This window comes from Dama dama, chromosome X, assembly GCF_033118175.1.
Source record: "Dama dama isolate Ldn47 chromosome X, ASM3311817v1, whole genome shotgun sequence".
NCBI lineage: Eukaryota > Metazoa > Chordata > Mammalia > Artiodactyla > Cervidae > Dama > Dama dama.
The window spans coordinates 89,024,226-89,043,563 of record NC_083714.1 but is presented as its reverse complement, the minus strand read 5'-3'; the positions used below and the strand labels follow the sequence as shown (position 1 = coordinate 89,043,563).

General features: G+C 41.6%; 1 protein-coding gene across 2 annotated transcripts in view; it reads right to left on the bottom strand.

Annotated features, from left to right (window-relative positions):
* The window catches only part of HDAC8 (histone deacetylase 8), a 256,182-nt gene that overhangs the window by 15,026 nt on the left and 221,818 nt on the right, over window positions 1–19,338 (bottom strand). The window contains exon 10 of one of the 2 annotated variants that reach the window (XM_061137354.1): window positions 15,815–15,920. The exons of the other annotated variant lie outside the window; for it this stretch is intronic. Within the exon in view, the coding sequence (XP_060993337.1) occupies window positions 15,815–15,920 (106 nt within the window). The remainder of the gene's footprint in view (window positions 1–15,814; window positions 15,921–19,338) is intronic. 2 annotated transcript variants of the gene reach the window in all.

Genomic DNA, 19,338 nt, shown 5'->3' with positions numbered 1-19,338 from the left:
TAAATGTCAATCTTGAATTTTACATCCGGTGAAAATATCCTTCAGGAATGGAGGGGAGATGAAAATATTCTCAGAAGAAAGAAAACTAGGAGAATTTGTTGTTACTGCTGCTGCTGCTGCTAAGTCGCTTCAGTTGTTACTAGACCCACCCTAAATGACTAGGTAAAGGAAGTTTTTGACAGGGAAAGGAAATGGTGATAGAGGATAGCTTGGAACACCAGGAAGGAAGAAAGAACAATGGAAAGGATAAAAATATAGGTAACTATCAGATTTTTATCTCCTCTTGAGTTTTTCAAATTATGTTTGATGATTAAAGGAAAAATTATAACATTCTCTGATGTAGTTCTGAATAAATAGAGGAAATATCTATTAGATTATATAATAACACAGTAAGGTTACAAGTAGGGAAGAGGAAAGGGACTTAAAAGTAAGTAAGGTTTCTACACTTCACTCTAACTGGTACAATGTCAACACCAGTAGACTGTACCAAGTTACATATATATAATATATACCTAGAGCAACCACTTATAAGCCTATACAAAGATAAACAATAAAAATCACCAAAGAGGGACTTCCCTGGTGGTGCAGTGAATGAGAATCTGTCTGCCACTGCAGGGGACATGGATTCAATCCCTGCTCTGGGAAGATCCCACATGCTGTGGGGCAACCAAGACCATGTGCCACAACTACTGAGCCTGTGCTCTAGATCCTGTTTGAGCTGCAACTACTAAGGCTGTGTGCTACAACTACTGAAGCCTGTGCACCTAGAGCCTATGTTCCACAACAAAAGAAGCCACCACAATAAGCCCATGCACCACAACGAAGAGTAGCCCCCACTCACTGCAATTAGAGAGAGCCCATACATAGCAACAAAGAACCAGCACAACCAAAAATAAATAAATAAATATCACTAAAGATAAATCAAAGTGGAATTTGAACAAAGGTATAAGTCACCAACAGGTAAGGAAAACAGAAAATAAAGAACAGAGGGAACAAAGAGAAAACTAAAAATAAAATGGCAGATTTAATTCTTAATATCAAAATTACATAGATGTAAATGATCTAAATACACCAATTATAAGACAAAGATTGGCAGAGTGGCTCAAAAATAATCCATCTATATGCTGTCTCTAAGAAACCCAGTTTAAATATAAGTAGGTTGAGAGTAAAAGGATAAAATAATATATGCCATGAAACATTAGTCAAAAGAAAGCAGGAATGACTATATTGATATTAGGTAAAGTAGACCTCAGAACAAAAAAAATTACCATGGACAGAGAAGGACATTACATAACAGTTAAAGAGTCAATTTGCTGAGAAGGTACAGCAATCCTAAATATGCACGCACCAGACAACAGAGCTTTGGAGTACCTGAAGCAAAACTTGATACAGCTATAAGGAGAAATAGGTGGACCCAAAATTAGAGTTTGAGAATTCAACATCCCTCTCTTAGCAATTGGTAATAGAACAACTAGACAGAAAATGAGCAAGGATATAGAAGAACTCAACAGTGCTACTAACCAACAGGATGTAAGTGACATTGATAGGGTAACCCAATAAACAATGGCAGAATACAAATTCTTTTCAGGGATTCACAGAACACATGCCAAGATAGACTATATACTGGGTCATGAAACAAACTTCAACAAATTGAAAATATCTGAAATTATACAGAACATGTTTTCTGACCACAATGGTACTAAAGTAGAAATTAAAAAAAAAAAACCTCCTGAAAAAAATCTTTAGGCCCAGATGGTTTCATTGGAGATTTCTACTAAAAAAGGACAATTAACACCAATTCTATACTATCTCTTGCAGAAAATACAAGAAGAGGCAACATTTCCAAACTCAACTTTTATAGGACTAGTACTGATCTGAGAGCAAATGATGGTATTACAAAAAATAAAACTACAGACTAATATCCCTCATGGATATAGATGTAAAGTCTTCACGAAAATATTACCAAATAGAATTCTTAGTTTTTAATTCTTAGAATTAACAATTTTTACATATATTAGCTAATTCTAAAAACTATATATGGCAGTCCAAGATGGTGGAATAGAAGGACATATGCTCATCTTCTCCTGCAAGAACTCCAAAATTACAACTTGCTGCTGAACAGGCATCAACAGGAAAATGTTGGATCCCACCAAAAAAAGATACCCCACATCCAGGGCAAAGGAGAAGCCCCAGCAAGACAGTAGGAGGGGTGAAATCGCATTTAGAATCAAACCCCATGCCTGCCAAAGACACTCAAAGGGCTCAATCAAACGTTGTGCGCACCAGGACCCAGAGTTCCCACAGAGACTGAGCCAGAACTGTGTTTGAGTGTCTCCTGCAGAGGTGTGGGTCAGAAGCGGACTGCTGCAGGGGCAGGGGCTCTGGGTGCAGAAACAGACTCTTGAATGGCACAAACAAAAGCTTGTGTGCACCAGGACCCAGGAAAAAGGAGCAGTGACCCCACAAGAGACTGAGCCAGACTTGCACAGGAGTGTTCAGAAGTCTCCTGCAGAGGCGTGGGTCAGCAGTGGCCTGCTGCAGGGTTGGAGGCACTGAGTGCAGCAGTGCATGAATGGGACCTTTTGAAGGAGGTCCACATTATCTTCATTACTTCCACCATAGTTTGGCCTCTGGTCAAACAACAGGGAGGGAACACAGCCCATCAACAGAAAATTGGATTAAAGATTTACTGAGCATGGTCCCACCCATCAGAACAAGACCCAGTTTCCCCCTCAGTCAGTCTCTGCCATCAGGAAGCTTCCATGAGCCTCTTATCCTTCTCCATCAGAGGGAAGACAGAATGAAAACCACAATCACAGAAAACTAACCAATCTGATCACATGGACCACAGTTCAGTTCAGTTCAGTTCAGTTCAGTTCAGTCGCTCAGTTGTGTCTGAGTCTTTGCAACCCCATGAATCGCAGCACACCAGGCCTCCCTGTCCATCACAAACTCCCGGAGTTTACTCAAACTCATGCCCATCGAGTCAGTGATGCCCTCCAGCCATCTCATCCTCTGTCGTCCCCTTCTCCTCCTGCCCCCAATCCCTCCCAGCATCAGGGTCTTTTCCAATGAGTCAACTCTTCGCATGAGGTGGCCAAAGTACTGGAGTTTCAGCTTCAGCATCACACGTGGACCACAGCCTTGTCTAACTCAACGAAACTATGAGCCATGCCATGTAGGGCCACCCAAGATGGACGGGTCATGGTGGAGAGTTCTGACAAAATATGGTCCACTGGAGAAGGGAATGGCAAACTACTTCAGTATTCTTGCCTTGAGAACCCCATGAACAGTATGAAAAGGCAAAAAGATACGACACTGAAAGATGAACTCCCCAGGTTGGTAGGTGCCGACCTGGAGATCAGTGCTACTGGAGATCAGTGGAGAAATAACTCCAGAAAGAATGAAGAGATATAGCCAAAGCGGAAACATACCCAGTTGTGGATGGGACTGGTGATGGAAGTAAAGTCTGATGCTGTAAAGAGCAATATTGCATAGGAACCTGGAATGTTAAATCCATGAATCAAGGCAAATTGGAAGTGGTCAAACAGCAGATGGCAAGAGTAAACATCGACATTTTAGGAATCAGCAAATTAAATGGACTGGAATGGGTGAATTTAACTCAGATGACCATTATATCTACTACTGTGGGCAAGAATCCCTTAGGGAAATGGAGTAGCCCTCATAGTCAACAAAAGAGCCGAAATACAGTACTTGGATGCAATTTCAAAAATGACAGAATGATCTCTGTTCATTTCCAAAGCAAACAATTCAATATCACAGTAATCCAAGCCTATTCCCCAGCCAGTAATGCTGAAGAATCTTAAGTTGAATGGTTCTATGAAGACCTACAAGACCTTCTAGAATTAACACCCAAAAAAGATATCCTTTTCATCATAGGGAACTGGAATGCAAAAGTAGGATGTCAAGAGATACCTGGAGTAACAGGCAAATTTGGTTTTGGAGTTCAAAATGAAGCAGGTCAGAGGATAAGTGTTTTGCTAAGTGAACACCCTGGTCATAGCAAACACCCTCTTCCAACAACACAAAAGAAGACTCTACATGTGGACATCACCAAATGGTCAATATCGAAGTCAGATTGATTATAATCTTTGCAGCCAAAGATGGAGAAGCTCTCTACAGTCAACAAAAACAAGACTGGGAGCTGACTGTGGCTCAGATCATGAACTCCTTATTGCAAAATTCAGACTTAAATTGAGGAAAGTAGGGAACCACTAGACCATTCAGGTATGACCTAAATCAAATCCCTTATTTTTATACAGTAGAAGTGACAAATAGATTCAAGGGATTAGATCTGATAGAGTACCTGAAGAACTATGGACTGAAGTTCATGACATTGTTCAGGAGGCAGTGATCAAGACCATCCTCAAGAAAAAGAAAGGCGAAAAGGCAAAATGGTTGTCTGAGTAGGCCTTACAAATAGCTGAGAAAAGAAAAGATGCAAAAGACAAAGAAGAAAAGGAAAGGGAAATGGAGTACCCTGAATGCAGAGTACCAAAGCATAGCAAGGAGAGATAAGAAAGCCTTCCTCAGCGATCAATGCAAAGAAATAGAGGAAAACAATAGAATGGGAAAGACTAGAGATCTCTACAAGAAAATTAGAGATACCAAGGGAACATTTCATGCAAAGATGGGCACAATAAAGAACAGAAACAGTATGGACCTAACAGAAGCAGAAGATATTAAGAAGAGGTGGTAAGAATACACAGAAGAACTATACAAAAAAGATCTTCATGACCCAGATAACCACGATGGTGTGATCACTCACCTAGAGCCAGACATCCTGGAATGTGAAGTCAAGTGGGCCTTAGGAAGCGTCACTACGAACAAAGCTAGTGGAGGTGATGGAATTCCAGTTGAGCTATTTCAAATGCTAAAAGATGATGCTGTGAAAGTGCTGCACTTAATATGCCAGGAAATTTGGAAAACTCAGCCGTGGCCACAGGACTGGAAAAGTTCAGTTTTCATTCCAATCCCAAAGAAAGGCAATGCCAAAGAATGCTCAAATTACTGCACAATTGCACTCATCTCACATGCTAGCAAAGTAATCCTCAAAATTCTCCAAGCCAGTCTTCAACAGTATGTGAACCATAAACTTCCAGATGTTCAAGCTGGATTTAGAAAAGGCAGAGGAACCAGAGATCAAATTTCCATCTGTTGGATCATCGAAAAAGCACAATAGTTCCATAAAAAGAGATACTTCTGCTTTATTGACTACACCAAAGCCTTTGACTGTGTGGATCAAAACAAACTGTGGAAAATTCTTCAAGAGATGGGAATACCAGACCACCTGACCTGCCTCCTGAGAAATCTGTATGCATGTCAAGATGCAATAGTTAAAACTGGACATGGAACAACAGACTTGTTCCAAATCAGGAAAGGAGTACATCAAGGCTGTATATTGTCAGCCTGCTTATTTAACTTATATGCAGAGTACATCATGAGAAACGCTGAGCTGGAGGAAGCACAAGCTGGAATCAAGATTGCCGGAAGAAGTATCAATAACCTCAGATATGCAGATGACACCACCCTTATAGCAGAAAGTGAAGAACTAAAGAGCCTCTTGATGAAATTGAAAGAAGGGATTGAAAAAGGTGGCTTAAAACTCAGCATTCAAAAAACTAAGATCATGACATCTGGTCTCAATACTTCATGGCAAACAGATGGGGAAACAATGGAAAGAGTGAGAGACTTTATTTTTTTGGGCTCCAAAATCATTGCAGATGGTGACTGTAGCCATGAAATTTAAAGACGCTTGGTCCTTGGAAGAAAAGTTATGACAAACCCAGACAGCATATTAAAAAGCAGAGACATTCATTACTTGTCAACAAAGGTTTGTCTAGTCAAAGCTATGGTTTTTCCAGTAGTCATGTATGGATGTGAGAGTTGGACTATAAAGAAAACTGAGTGCCAAAGAATTGATGGTTTTGAACTGTGGTGTTGGACAAGACTCTTGAGAGTCCCTTCGATGGCAAGGATATCCAACCAGTCCATCCTAAAGGAAATCAGTCTTGAATATTCACTGGAAGGACTGATGCTGAAACTGAAACTCCAATACTTTTGCCACCTGATGGGAAGAACTGACTCATTGGAAAAGACCCTGATGCCAGGAAAGACTGAAGGCAGGAGGAGAAGGGGATGACAGAGGATGAAATGGTTGGATGGCATCACCAACTCTATGGACATGAGTTTGAGTAAGCTCCGGGAGTTGGTGATGGACAGGGAAGCCTGGCATACTGCAGTCTGTGGGGTCACAAAGAGTCGCACATGACTGAGAGACTGAACTGTTCTGAAATATACATATATTATATATATTTTATATAATATACATATACATTGTATATACATTATATAATATACACATGTCATATATATATATATATATATATACACATATATATTTGCTAATATATGTAAGATATAGGGGCTTCCCTGATGGTGATGGTTTAGTCACTAAGTCGTGTTGACTTTTGCAATCCCATGGACTGTAGCCTGCCAGGCTCCTCTGTCCATGGTATTTTCCAGGCAAAAATACTGGGGTGGGTATTTTCTCCTCCTTCTCCAGAGGATCTTCCCGGCCCAGGAATCAAACCCAGGTCTCCTGCATTACAGGCAGATTCTTTACCGACTGAGCTATGAGGGAAGCCCTTCCCTGGTGGTGGTTCAGTGGTAAAGAATCTGCCTGTATAATGCAGGAGATGTGGGTTTGATCCCTGTGTCAGGAGGATCCCTTGGGGAAACAAATGACAACTCACTCCAGTATTCTTGCCTGGGAAATCCCATAGACAGGGGATCCTGGTGAGCTACGGTCCTTGGGGTTGCAAAAGAGTCAGACACAACTTAGCTACTAAACAAAGCAAAACAAAAAGTAATATATATAATATAACATATGAATATATATATATTTATTTATTTCTAAGAATTAAAAACTAAGAATTCTATTTGTTAGTATTTTATTGAAGGCTTTACATTTATATTCATGAGGGATATTAGTCTGTAGTTTTCATTTTTGTGATGCCATCATTTTCTTTCAGTATCAGGGCAATACTAGTCCTATATGGACTTCCCTAGTGGCTCAGATGGTAAAGAATCTGCCTGCAATGTGGCAGACACAGGTTTGATCTCTGGGTCAGTAAGATCTCCTGGAGAAGGGAATGGCTACTCACTCCAGTATTCTTGCCTGAGGAATTCTATGGACAGAGGAGACTGGCAGGCTACAGTCCATAGTGTCACAGAGTTGGACATGACTTAGTGACTAACACAATTAATCACAACATATAATATGAGCTTCCCAGGTGGCACTATTGATAATGAACCCACCTGTTAATGCAGGAGATGTAAAAGATGTGGGTTCAATATGTGGGCAGGGAAGATCCCCTGGAGGAGGGCATGGTAACCCACTCCAGTATTCTTGCCTAGAGAATCCCATGGACAGAGGAGCCTGGAGGGCTCCTATGGACTGCGACCCCACAGTTCATAGGGTCGCAGAGTCAGACATGACTGAAGCGACTTAGCACATACACAATATATAACATATCTAATCTAATCTAATCTATATATATAAAATCAGATTTAATCTAATCTATAATATACTATATATATTACACCATGAACAAGGGGGATTTATCCCAGGTATACCAAGCTAGTTCAATATTTGATAATCAATCAATGTAACCTACCATGCTAAAAGACTAAAAAGAAAAATTACATATATGCCACTATTAGTGTCAACTGATACAGCAAAAGCATTAAATAAAATTCAACATCCATTCATGACATAAATTCTCATGAAACTAGGAATATAGATGGGTGCTCTCAACTTTTAAGGGAAATCTACAAAACCTAGAGCTGACATCATACTTATTGGTAAAAGAGTGACTGTTTTCCCTCTAAGTTCTGGAACAAGGTAAGGATATCTGTTCCCAACACTCTTATCCAACATAATACTCAAAGTCTTAGCCATAAGGCAAGAAAAGGAAACAAAAGGCATATAGATCAGAGAGAAAGAAATAAAACTGTCTCTATTTGCAGATGGTGATCTATGTAGAAAATCCTAAGGCGTCTACAAGAAAACACCTAGAAATTATAAATGAGTTCAGAAGGGTGACAGGATATAAGCACAATATACAAAAAATATATTTCTATATACTAGCAACAAATACATGGAAACCAAAATGAAAAACATAATAACTCAATAAAAGAAAAACTTTTATAAAACCTGTTAAGGATATGTATGCTGAAAATGACAAAATGCTGATAAAGGAAATAAGAGACATCTCGATAAATCAAGAAATAAATACATGTTCATGGATTGGAATTCTCTCCAAATTGATATACAGATTTAACACAATTCCTAACAAAATCTCATCAAGGTGTTTTTTTTTTAAGATATAGACAAAGTTATTCTAAAGCCTATATGGAAAGGCAAAGAAACTAGTATAGCTAAAACAACTTTGAAAAGAAAGAAAGAGGAATCACTCTATCTGATTTTAAGATTTATTATATAGCTACAGTAATCAAGACAGGAATAGACACATAGATCAATAGCACAGAGGAGAAAACCCCAAAAGAAAGACAGATAGTTGCCTTGGAGAATGAGAATTTTTGAAAGGGTGGTGGTACTAGGGAGCTATCTGGATTTTCTGCCCTTCTACTAGATTGAAGAGATTTTACATCATGATATGCTTTTCAAGACAAAGGGAAGCACCCTAGAATTACTAGAGGTACCTAAGAAAGGAATCAATACTTCAGACATGTAAAATAGTCCATCTCCAGTCCCTTATTTGCAGCTACAGTGACCAGATTTTGTAAACTAAAAATTGGGACATAAGGTCTGATAAAAGATTATTGTCTTTTTCTTAAAAAGCTCCAACATATATTTCTTTTTTCTGACTATAAAAGCAAGACATGTTCATATAGGAATTTTGAAAAATAACAGAAAAAGAGTAAAGAACAAGTAAAAAATTACCCATAATTTCAATTTACCATCAAAGATAACTACTGTTAGAATTTTTGGTACATTTCCCTCTAGTGTTTTTCTATGCATATCCATACATTCACTCACACACACATTATGTATATTTACCAAATTGAGACTATATGGTATTAAATCATTTCACACCCTGTTTTTTCACTTAAGATTGTTACCATGAGCAAATTATTCTCTTGTCATCAAATTAGTTTTTTTTTCCAAATTAGCTTTAAAAATTTTTCTTTATAATTGGCTGCAACAAATTATTCCATGAAGTTATACTGACATTGTATCATATCTCAAATTCAATGTATTGAAAAAGAACACATCAAGTATATGTTTCTGTAAAACTATCCCCTACTCCCAGTGGCTCCCCATCTCAGTTGGTATCAAGGCTGGAAACCTCAGAGTCATCTTTACCGCTTCCTTTCTCTTTGATCCCCTATAAATGATATACCTCCAAATGCTATTGATACTCTCTTCCTAACAGCTCTCAGTCATTCAGGAGGAATAGGATAGGGAGTATCCTACCACCAGTGTTCTGGTCCAGGTCTTTGAAGGCTCACCCTTGAAATACCACCATGATCCATCCAAATATCAATGCATCATGTCATGTCTTAGTTTCAGAACCTAGAATGACTCCTACTTTATTGTATTGATACGTACAATTTAGTATGAAATTCAAGGAAACCTGCCATCTCTCCCTGGCCCCCACCTATCCAAGTTTCCCCTGCTTATGAGCACTTCCCTCTTCTATCTATTCAAAACATCCCAACCTTATGAAAGTACTCTCCCTAAAGTTTTACTTCTCGTCTTCTATCTTGCATCAGCCCTTATTATGTCCTGACCTGTCTAAGGGGGTTAGTTTTGGCTCCTCATCTCAACTTCTCAGCTGTTTTTCAGAGGCAGGATTCATGTCTTAAACTTTTCTTATATGTCTCATGACACTAAGCACATGGGGAGTTCCAAAAAATATTCACTGATTGATTTATTTGGGCTTTAATGTGGAGACACATTGATACTTCTTAAAATCAACCTGGTTCAGAACCTCACTTCGGGAGACATTACAAGGTGGGAAGGGGTGATTGGAAAGAGCAGACATGGGATGATGAGTAGACTTGACTGAGCAATAGTGCCAAGGAGAGGGGAAGCACCAGGCCTAGCTTCAAATCCTGATGTCATCACTTACTTGTTATGTGACCGTGGGCATATTATATTACCTCTGCAGGCACCAGTTTCCTACCTTATAAGGTAATAGTGAGAAAAAAATGAGATCACATATGTGAAGAATATAGCATGGTGATGCACAGTAGGCTTTCAATAATGGGAGTTCCCACCTCCTGGATTTAGGTAGGTATTTCAATTCTTCAAAAGTAACTTGTCAAGGGTTTTTATGGTTTGTTAAAAGCTGCTGTTGAAATTACTGGAACTTTGGGGAATAGCCTTCATTTTCATTTTAGAATTTCTAAAATTTTCAGTATGACATATTGACAACTTTTTCTGTTTAACAATGACAATAACAACAACAATAACCAAGGTTTCCAATTCTTACACCATTTAGTGAAGCAAGCGAGGCTCCTAGAAGAGACCATAGTGAGCTGGAGCGGGATAAAGAAAAAGGACAGAGGATGGCAAGGGGAGATAAGGGATGGACATCACAGAGATCCTCACCTGAAGTCATGCAAATTGGCTCATAGTAGGCTCCAAAATCCTGCTCCAAATTCCTTCCAAGAAGCCCTGAAGCAAATGGTCAGTCTGTCTTGGGTCTGGCCCTGCCTTTCAATTTATCCTCATGGCTTCTCAGGGAGCAAGAGAAGGTATGGAGAGAAGCTGAGTTTTCATGGTGTGGAGTCCCACCAGGCAGGAGCACTGCTTTGAGTTGGGGACTCCAGCAGGTCCTGGACATGCCCAGACCTGATGCCCCAATTGCTAGTCCCTAGAAGAACGTCAATTCCAGACATGAGGCTGCCAGAGGAGGTGCTGCTTACACTAAGCACAGTGGTTCTCCTGAGAATATTACCTGTAGATGTGCAAAGGGTCTTGGCTTGGGGCTGTGGAACTGTGAATAGATGGGGACTGGTGATCACAGCACAATTCAGACAGTAAGAGTCGGGTGGACTGGCTTCTTCAACCTGTCCTTCTCTTTTACTTCTCTACTCAGCACAAAATAGAGCTGGAAAGTTAGGTTATAATATAGTAAGGTGGGGGGGCATGGCTAAGAGGCCTACATCAGGGACAAGAATTTCAAATGCTGCTTATGGATGATTTCCTCCCATTTCCAGAGAGAAATCAGATTTCAGGTGTTTTGGATCAACCACACAGAAGGAGCCAAGTATGTAGTACAAGGTGGAAGGGGTTTACCAGGGGTGACTGGAAAAAGTAGATGACGAGTAGGCTTGATAGGGCAACACTGCAAAGAAAGGAAGGACACTGGAAACGACAAACCTGACTCCAAAGCCTCAATTCAGACAGCCCTGGGTTCAAATGTTTGCTCCACTACCTATTAACACAGTGTGTGGCACAGAGTAGGTGCTTAGTAATTACTTGCTGAATAAATAAAGGTGACCTTGGCCAAGTAATTTATACTCTCTGAGCCTCAGTTTCCTCATCTGTAAGATAAATGTTAGCTATTATTCTTATTATTTCTCCTGTGGTGTCTCTCCCAACAGCCACATCAGTTTGCTGGTTCATCTCCCCAACCCTGCACCATAGAGGCTGCCATACTAAGTCTCATTCATTAAGGGTCAGAAAGGGCAGATGTGCACAAGACCTGCTCTTCCCTCTTATGTCCTCCTATCTCCTTCTCGCCTCCTCCTTACTTCCTGGTCCCATTTGTTTCCTTTTCTATCTCTGGCAAACGTAGGGTAGAGTCTGGGAACTCAGAGCAAGTGTAGAAACCTCCGGTTACAACTCCAACACATTCTCACATATGCACAACTCACTCTCTCCTGCCCCTCCCCCACCAGGTCCGGCCTGGATGGCAACATGAAGCTTTTGGCCCCCTAGGGACTTTTACTTGACTCAAATGTCATCAGGACCAGGGATTAGAAAACCTCTACCCCTGTTTCCCCATGCAGAGCTAGGCAGGCTCAAGGAGCTAGCTGCCTCTGGGGATTGATCACATCAGCAGTGTTCCAACTCTGGAAGGTTCTCTGTGAGCTAACTCCTCTGGAGTACGTCAACCAGAATGGAAAGGCAAACAAGTTTGAGCACATGAAGATGGCTCAAGGGTGATTTTACAGTAGTGGTCATGATCTAGATTAAATGATCCACTTTCTAACCTATACTTCCTTGTGAACAATCACACAAATCTTCAAGATTCATTGACATGAGAAGAATGATTTGTGGGAACAACACATAGCTTTTCTCTGTATAAACCTAACAGCTTGAGTAGACTCTCCATGGTTTTATTTTTGTCTTTTTTTTCTCTCTCAGAAAGTCTAATAGGCAGTAAAGACAGGATAAAGTGAGGTTCAAATTTGCCAGTCATCCTGTAGCATACGGAATTTATCACTATAAGATGAACCTCCTCAGGTTTGCTCTCCAATAGGTTAAAAAAATCCCATCTTTTGTGCTTCTAAGGGATGTGGTGAGAAAGAGAGAAAACCCAAGCTCAAAGGCTAAATAAATTCAACCAGATATGCTGGTGAAACTCCTTCCCATAGAGTGGAATGTAGTCCATCCACTCCCTCATTGCCATCCACTTCCCCAAATAATCTTTGGCTCTGCCCCACCACCTTTGTTTTTAATGCGGGGAGGTGTGGAGGGGGAGAGGGAGAGGCACTGGAAGAAATAGCCAGCCTCATTGAGGTTTTATATTGAAGAACAGATGATAGTCTTTTACGCAGGTTCAGGAAAATCTTTCAGAATGCAGAAAATTCAGCAGCCTTTCCACACTGACCATTGTCATGGCAACGCACTATCTGATGGCAGCATGTCACCAGGCTGGAGGGGCATGGTCTCAGTATAGCAGGTTAGCCTGGCCATTTTAAACAACATTTGGACTTCTTTCTAGCCTCATTTCTTGTAGGTTTAACTGCATTTCTTTTTGGTTCTGGATTTATGTGCTCTGCTCATTTGCATGGCTAGAACACAAGACTTTGTCAATATGAAAGGGATGGCTAAATGGAAAAATCTGAAGATTCCTAGTAATCTATAGCCATTCTACTTGCTGTCTGCCCTCCCTGGCTCCTCCCCACCCACTCTTAGCCACTTAGTTTCTTTTCTTCTCCTCATCAGTTCTTTGCTATACACAGTATTACCTCCTCCACAACCCCCCCAACTATGACTCATCAACCAACCCCTGCATTCTCATCTTCCTTTTATTGTTTTTGTATTTTCACATAATTAATGTACAGCATTCTAGACTCTTAGGATTGGATGGAGCCTTAACGATAACTTAGTACAATCACCTTCCTCTAAATGCAGGACTCCATCTACAATATGACAGCCAATTGACTGTCTTGTCTCTATTTGTAGGTCTCCAGCAATAGAGACCTTATTCCTTTCTGGGCAGTCTGTTCCACTTTGGACAGCTGTAATCATTATAAAATTCTTTATCTTGAATGAAAATCTGCTTAATCTGCCTTTTAATAATATCTACCCATGGGTCCTAGCTCTGTGCCCTGTGACCACATAGACTCTGTCTATACCCTCTGCTCTGTGACAGCCTCTCAGAGATATGGGACAACATCCCCCTGAGTCTTCTTTTCTCCCAAAACCCAGATCTTCCTCCAACCAGACCTCTTGGAGCCTGGGCTCCAATCCTCTCCCCATCCTGACCTCCTGAAACATATGTTCCTATTTGTCTCAAGATCTTTTAAAGTAAGATCAATACTGCATTAACATCTCTGGAGGCTACTTTGCCATGGTGACTCATACTGACTAAAATCCCTAACTCTTGCAGACAAAATCCTGTGAAGCCATGTCTTCCCATCTTGCTTGTGTCCAGTTGCTTTTGAAGACCCAATTCCTGGTCTATACGTTAATTTCATGGTATTGCAACCAGAATATTGTTTTAATCTGTTGGGATATTTTAAAAAAATCTTGACTTCCATGTAACTTGTATATCCTCTAAAATTTTCTGTTATTATTATTTTTTAACCAATTCTCAAACTAATCTTTTATCTCATTTTTTAAATGAGTATTTTTTAAAAAATGTATTCTTCTTTTGGGTTTCTTATCTTTCCTAATTCTCTTCCCTTTGAATTTCCATTTCCTCAATAGCATGATGTCAGCACTCTCTGGAGATATGTGTCTGGGTACATGTGCATGAGGGCATAAAGATATCTGCACATATGTAGGTGTGAGCAAGTGGCTGCAGAGCCTTGTTTAGTTTCTGTTTCTATTGTTTTGTCTCTGCTCTACCAGGATTTAGAGTCTGGATGAGGGGAAAATGGCAAGGTGAAAGGAAAGGGGGTATGAGAATTTGGTCCAGGATCTGAGAGGGACGGGAGGAAACAAGGGTGGGAGCATGTGTTAATCAAGTCTGCGGTGTAGTAAGAAAGGCTAGAGAAAGGCCAGGAAAAGAAAGATTTTAAAGGCCTTAAAGGTTCAAGGAGGGAGGAGGATTTGGTTAGGAAGTGAAGACTTTGAAGTTGGTAGCCATTGAGAGACCAGAGGGAGGTGCCTTGAAACTATAGGGTCAGGGAAAGGCTGAGGGCTATAGGATACCTGAGAGAGCTGATAAGCACTGCCGTGAGCACAACCTTATGAGTTTATGACTCATGAGCTTAGAAATCTTTCTCTTATCAAAGAAGCCTGGGATGTGGAGTCAGTGGCTATGGACTAGGCTGTTGTCACAGACTGGGCTGTACTAGATGACAGGGCCTTAATATCACTTTCGGCAAAGATCCCCAGGACAACGTGTTCCCTCAGACTAACTCTGACACAGAACGGGCTTCTCTTTTGTGCTGGATTTTATTCCAATGAGGGAATCAAAGTTAGGAGAACTGGTGCTAACTTGGTTGTTAGTTGAATAAAACACAGGAATTTCACTCTCCATTATGGGCAATGTGATACCTTTGGCCTTCTAACTCTGCAAATAATTAGGACCCCCCAAAATATGCACACGTACACACAAATTCAATTAAATAGGAATGTGGGCACCAAAACAACTTAAAAAAATTGTAGATAAAGTGAGTTTAGTTGTGAAACAGCAGTTGGGGTTGGGAGGGGGGTTTCTACAGTGTCCCCAAACAGCTAGTGGACAGTGTGATCAAGTGAGCAATAACCTGATGACTGCCATTTTCCCTCTGTCCAGAGGCCAGAATAATTGGAGGCCAACCTTAGGGAAAGGAAGAATAGGGAAGCAGCCAAATCTCCAGTGCTCTAAGTGAGACTGGGGAACCCACTCCCATGACTTCAAAATCTTTGACTACTCACTGTGGGCTCACAGTCACTCAAAGCTCTATTGGACCAATGAACCACATTGGAACAGAATGCCTGCAAGCCCTCCTGCCGCCATGTCCAATCCCAAGTCTGAATTGACTTGACCTTCTCTTATCTTAGAGAGGGTTTTACTGTTGCCTTTTTCAAAGAGAGTTCCAGGGCACACTTTAGAACTGGCTTTCCACTGGAGGTGCTTAAAGCTGAAACTTTTGTCTCCCTGAAGGTGACATTAGTTGGCCAAATGACAATCCCAACCAGAGTGACCAATGCAGAATTCCAACTACAAGCTCTTAGGCCAAGAAGAGGTTTCCCTTTTGAGTCAGAGTAAAGTCTAGCCACCAAATGACAAATGGTATTTGGGGAAGTCCCCACTGATGGGTCACCACAAGGTGGGTGGAATGAGGAGAGCTGGATTTGAAGGGTGGTGCTCACCTTTGATGTAGTTGAGGATTTGCTGGACTCGGTGGGGCTCATTGCGGTCTGGCCGGCAGCTTGGCGTGATTTCCAGCACATAATCAGGACCATATGCTGTGAAAAACTGTAAGGAGAAGGGAAAGGCCAAAAAACAAACTAAACCACAGAAAACCTCCAAACCAAACCACAGACAATCAGAACAACAATAACAACCCACTGCTACTGGCAAGGCAAGGAAGGCCCAGATGGACAGGGCAGGAGGGTGCAGCAGGAAACTGGTCCCCTTGTTCAAACCTCCTGTGACAGTCCACTGCAAAATTCTTTCTTTGGCTTGGTGTTCAAGGTCCTCTCTGCTCACATCTCAACTTTTCTCTCCAGCCTCAGCTCATTCATTCCTTCTTCTCTAGCCACACTGGCCGGCTCTGGGCTCTCCCAAATGAGACCATGCTTGGTCCCTCACTCCCTTGAGGATCTTTACCATTGTTTTTTCCTGGGGCCTGCAAAATCCCTCCCCCATCCCTTGCTGCCTGTGAAAAACCTCTCCAACCTTCCAGGCACAGCTCAAATGTCACCTCCTTCACAAAGCTGTCCCTCATTCTACACAAGCCCCAGAGCATTCTGTTGGTACATCTCTTATGGCCCTTGTCCAACAAATAGACAGTGCTTGCCTGCATATTACATACAGGTCACTGTGCCGCTGCTGTAGGGGCTGTGAAGATGGACAAGCCCTCCTTTGGGGTCCTCTAGGTGCTCTTCAGTGTGTAGAGATTTTTCAACAGTGACCTGATCTCCCTATACTGGATTATCAGCTCCTTAAATGCAGGCAGCACCTGTCTTAGTCACCTCCTTGGCCCTCACAGATCAAGGCCTGTTAGTTTTGGTTGCCTTGAATTCCCTGCAACAGGAATGTCAAATGAGCCTAGTTTTTCTATTTTTTCTGTAGTAGGGTTTGTTTTTAAATTCAGGGAATCAAAATAAAGGTTTTTGGTTTCTATTTCTAGCTCACTAGATGATTCCTTGTGACCTTTGGTAAGTCACAATATCTGATTCAGCTTCTCTATTAGGGACCGCTTGGGGAAAAACACTCCATGACAAAGGGAATCATTCAATTGGGAGAAGCTTTTGAATGGGAAATATGCAAAGCTACTATTTCTGTTTAGTTTTTAACAGAAATAGTATTTGTACACACTTTCTGGAGAGAGAGCATATGGTCCTTAACATTATGTGCTTTCAATAGTGATATTGTTAGGCAGTAAGTAAGCCAGGGAAATTTAAATTCCCTGGAAAAAAAATGGTACAGAGGGCATGAAAACAAGGGATCCTGGCATGTGTCATGAATTTGATGTCATTCAAACAGCCTTTTAAAAATAATCCAAGGTGACTGCCATTGCCATCAAATTATCCTTGTTAAGAGTCTGGATGTATATCTGGCACCATGGGAGAGGTTGTGGAATAATCTCTAGGGATCCTAACACATCTTTGTGGAATCTATGGGAGTAATTTGATGGGAAGATGACTTGCACATCTATGACAGAAGACTCCTCATATCTAATTAAAAGAAAAATGACCAAGACTGTGCCAATGCTTATAATGCTTTTTCTTTTATTGGACTGACCTAAAAAGGAGAGGAGTCTAGTCCCTTTCTTCTGGAGTTATTACTCGCTGATGTCTGAAGTCCCAAGTTCTGGAGATAGAAGATGCCTTGTGTAGAGATCGTCTTTACAGAAACTAACTCCCCCATTCTGATCAAAGAAACCTGAGAGGTTTGTATTTTTAGCCAAGGAGGGCCCCTTAGTCCAAGCCTGAGAACCTCATGGGCTTGGCTCTTGAAGAGAAGGCTTCAAACAGGTGTAGCCCTCTCTCCTTAAGTGGCCTCTCCTATTCCAGAGGCTGTCAAGTAGTACATTCATTTCATGGGCAAGGAAAGATGGGTTTAGAGTGAGCAATAGAAGAAAGGCAGCTCCAATGAAGAAGTCACTCTGAGACACCCAAACTCTTGGCATCAAATGCTATAAAAATCAGAGGCAAGGGGCCTTGCTGAGGTCTAGGAGGAGGGAATGTTCTGCCTCCATCTACGAAGATAACACTGCTGATCCTCTGTCAGTAAGGCATGTCGTGAGCTATCTGTTTTGTACTGAGTGTCTGGAACAACATGTCCTCATTGTGAGGACCTGCTGCATGCTCAGGCCGCTCTCCAGCTTTAGCCTCTTCTTGGGCTGAGAGCACATGGTAGCAAGACGGTCAGCTGGGGCCAGAGCTGACTGCCACGTGATGGAGCTCAGCTTGACTGGGATTGAGGCTCTTGTCCTGGCTGTCTGAGCATCTGGCTTTAATGAACCCATAAATAACCCATTCTTTGCTGAAGAAGTCTGGCTGCAGGTAAGCCTGGGTTCCTAAACATCTCCCCACCTTTGCCAATCAAATATTATTCCTTGGTACTACTTATTACACTATTCTTAGGCTAGGGAACACAGATGATATAAGAAAGTCCCTCTTTTGTGATCCAGTTCCACATCGCAGCCTTGAGCAGCTCTGCTTGGAGCTGAGGGAAGAGACAGGCACGAGGAAGGCAGAGGCTGTATCTAAGGCAAAGGTGGTGCCCTCTTTCCCTCTCTGGCTCTCTCATGGTATTTCTGTTTCTGTGTTATATTATGTTTTTAGTTTTGCACTCGTTAACTCTTTTCTATGGGACCATGAACTCTGCAAAGGCAGAAACTTATGTCACATTCTCTTTGTAGAGCCTATAGAGTTGAACTCAAGGTTCTCCTTCAACCTTTACTTTAAAATTATGCTGAATTATGTTAATTCACAAAAGGTTTAGCTGGCTGTTCACTTAATTCTGTGGAATAATGCAAAGAGCCAATTTATGGCATGAACAGTTTTCTCAGCTCTTGAGGCAGCATGATGAGGCGGCAAGAGCCCTGGCCATAGAGTCAGGCAGAGCTGGATTTTTCATACTTGGATTGAGCTGTGTGCCTCAGGCAAGCTTCTTTTCTCATTGCTACCAGAAGAATGATAAGTGCTGACCCAACTGGGTTGTTAGGAATCACAGAGATAATATACATTAAAGGGCCGACCACAGAGGCCAGCCCAGCACATGGTAGGATGTCAGTACATGTGAATTCTCTTCTCTTGGGGCAAGAAGGCATTGCCTAACTGGTGCCTCACCAGGACCCCAGGGGATGTTGGCCCAAGCACTGGGACCTTCCCCACCCCCAGATGCAGAAAGAAGAGCCTGTTCTTCCTGCCAGACAAAAGCCCAGAAGTCCCAGTGGCTTCCCACTTACTTAAACCATGGGTTCCGCCAAGGGCCAGTAGAGAAACTGACTTCTTTCACAGTTTCCTGCCTTCTGCTCCCGCCACTTGTTACTGGCGAGGTGGAAAGGAAATCTGATCACACAAGGCAAAGATGTTGGGATGGAGGGATTTGGCCTGCACTAGAAATAGTTCAAGGCCCCACCCTGAAGCTGCCCTCCAGTGTTGAAGAGAAAAGGAAATGGGCAAGTGGCAATGCCATTCCCAGACAGGTGGGGTAGGGCATG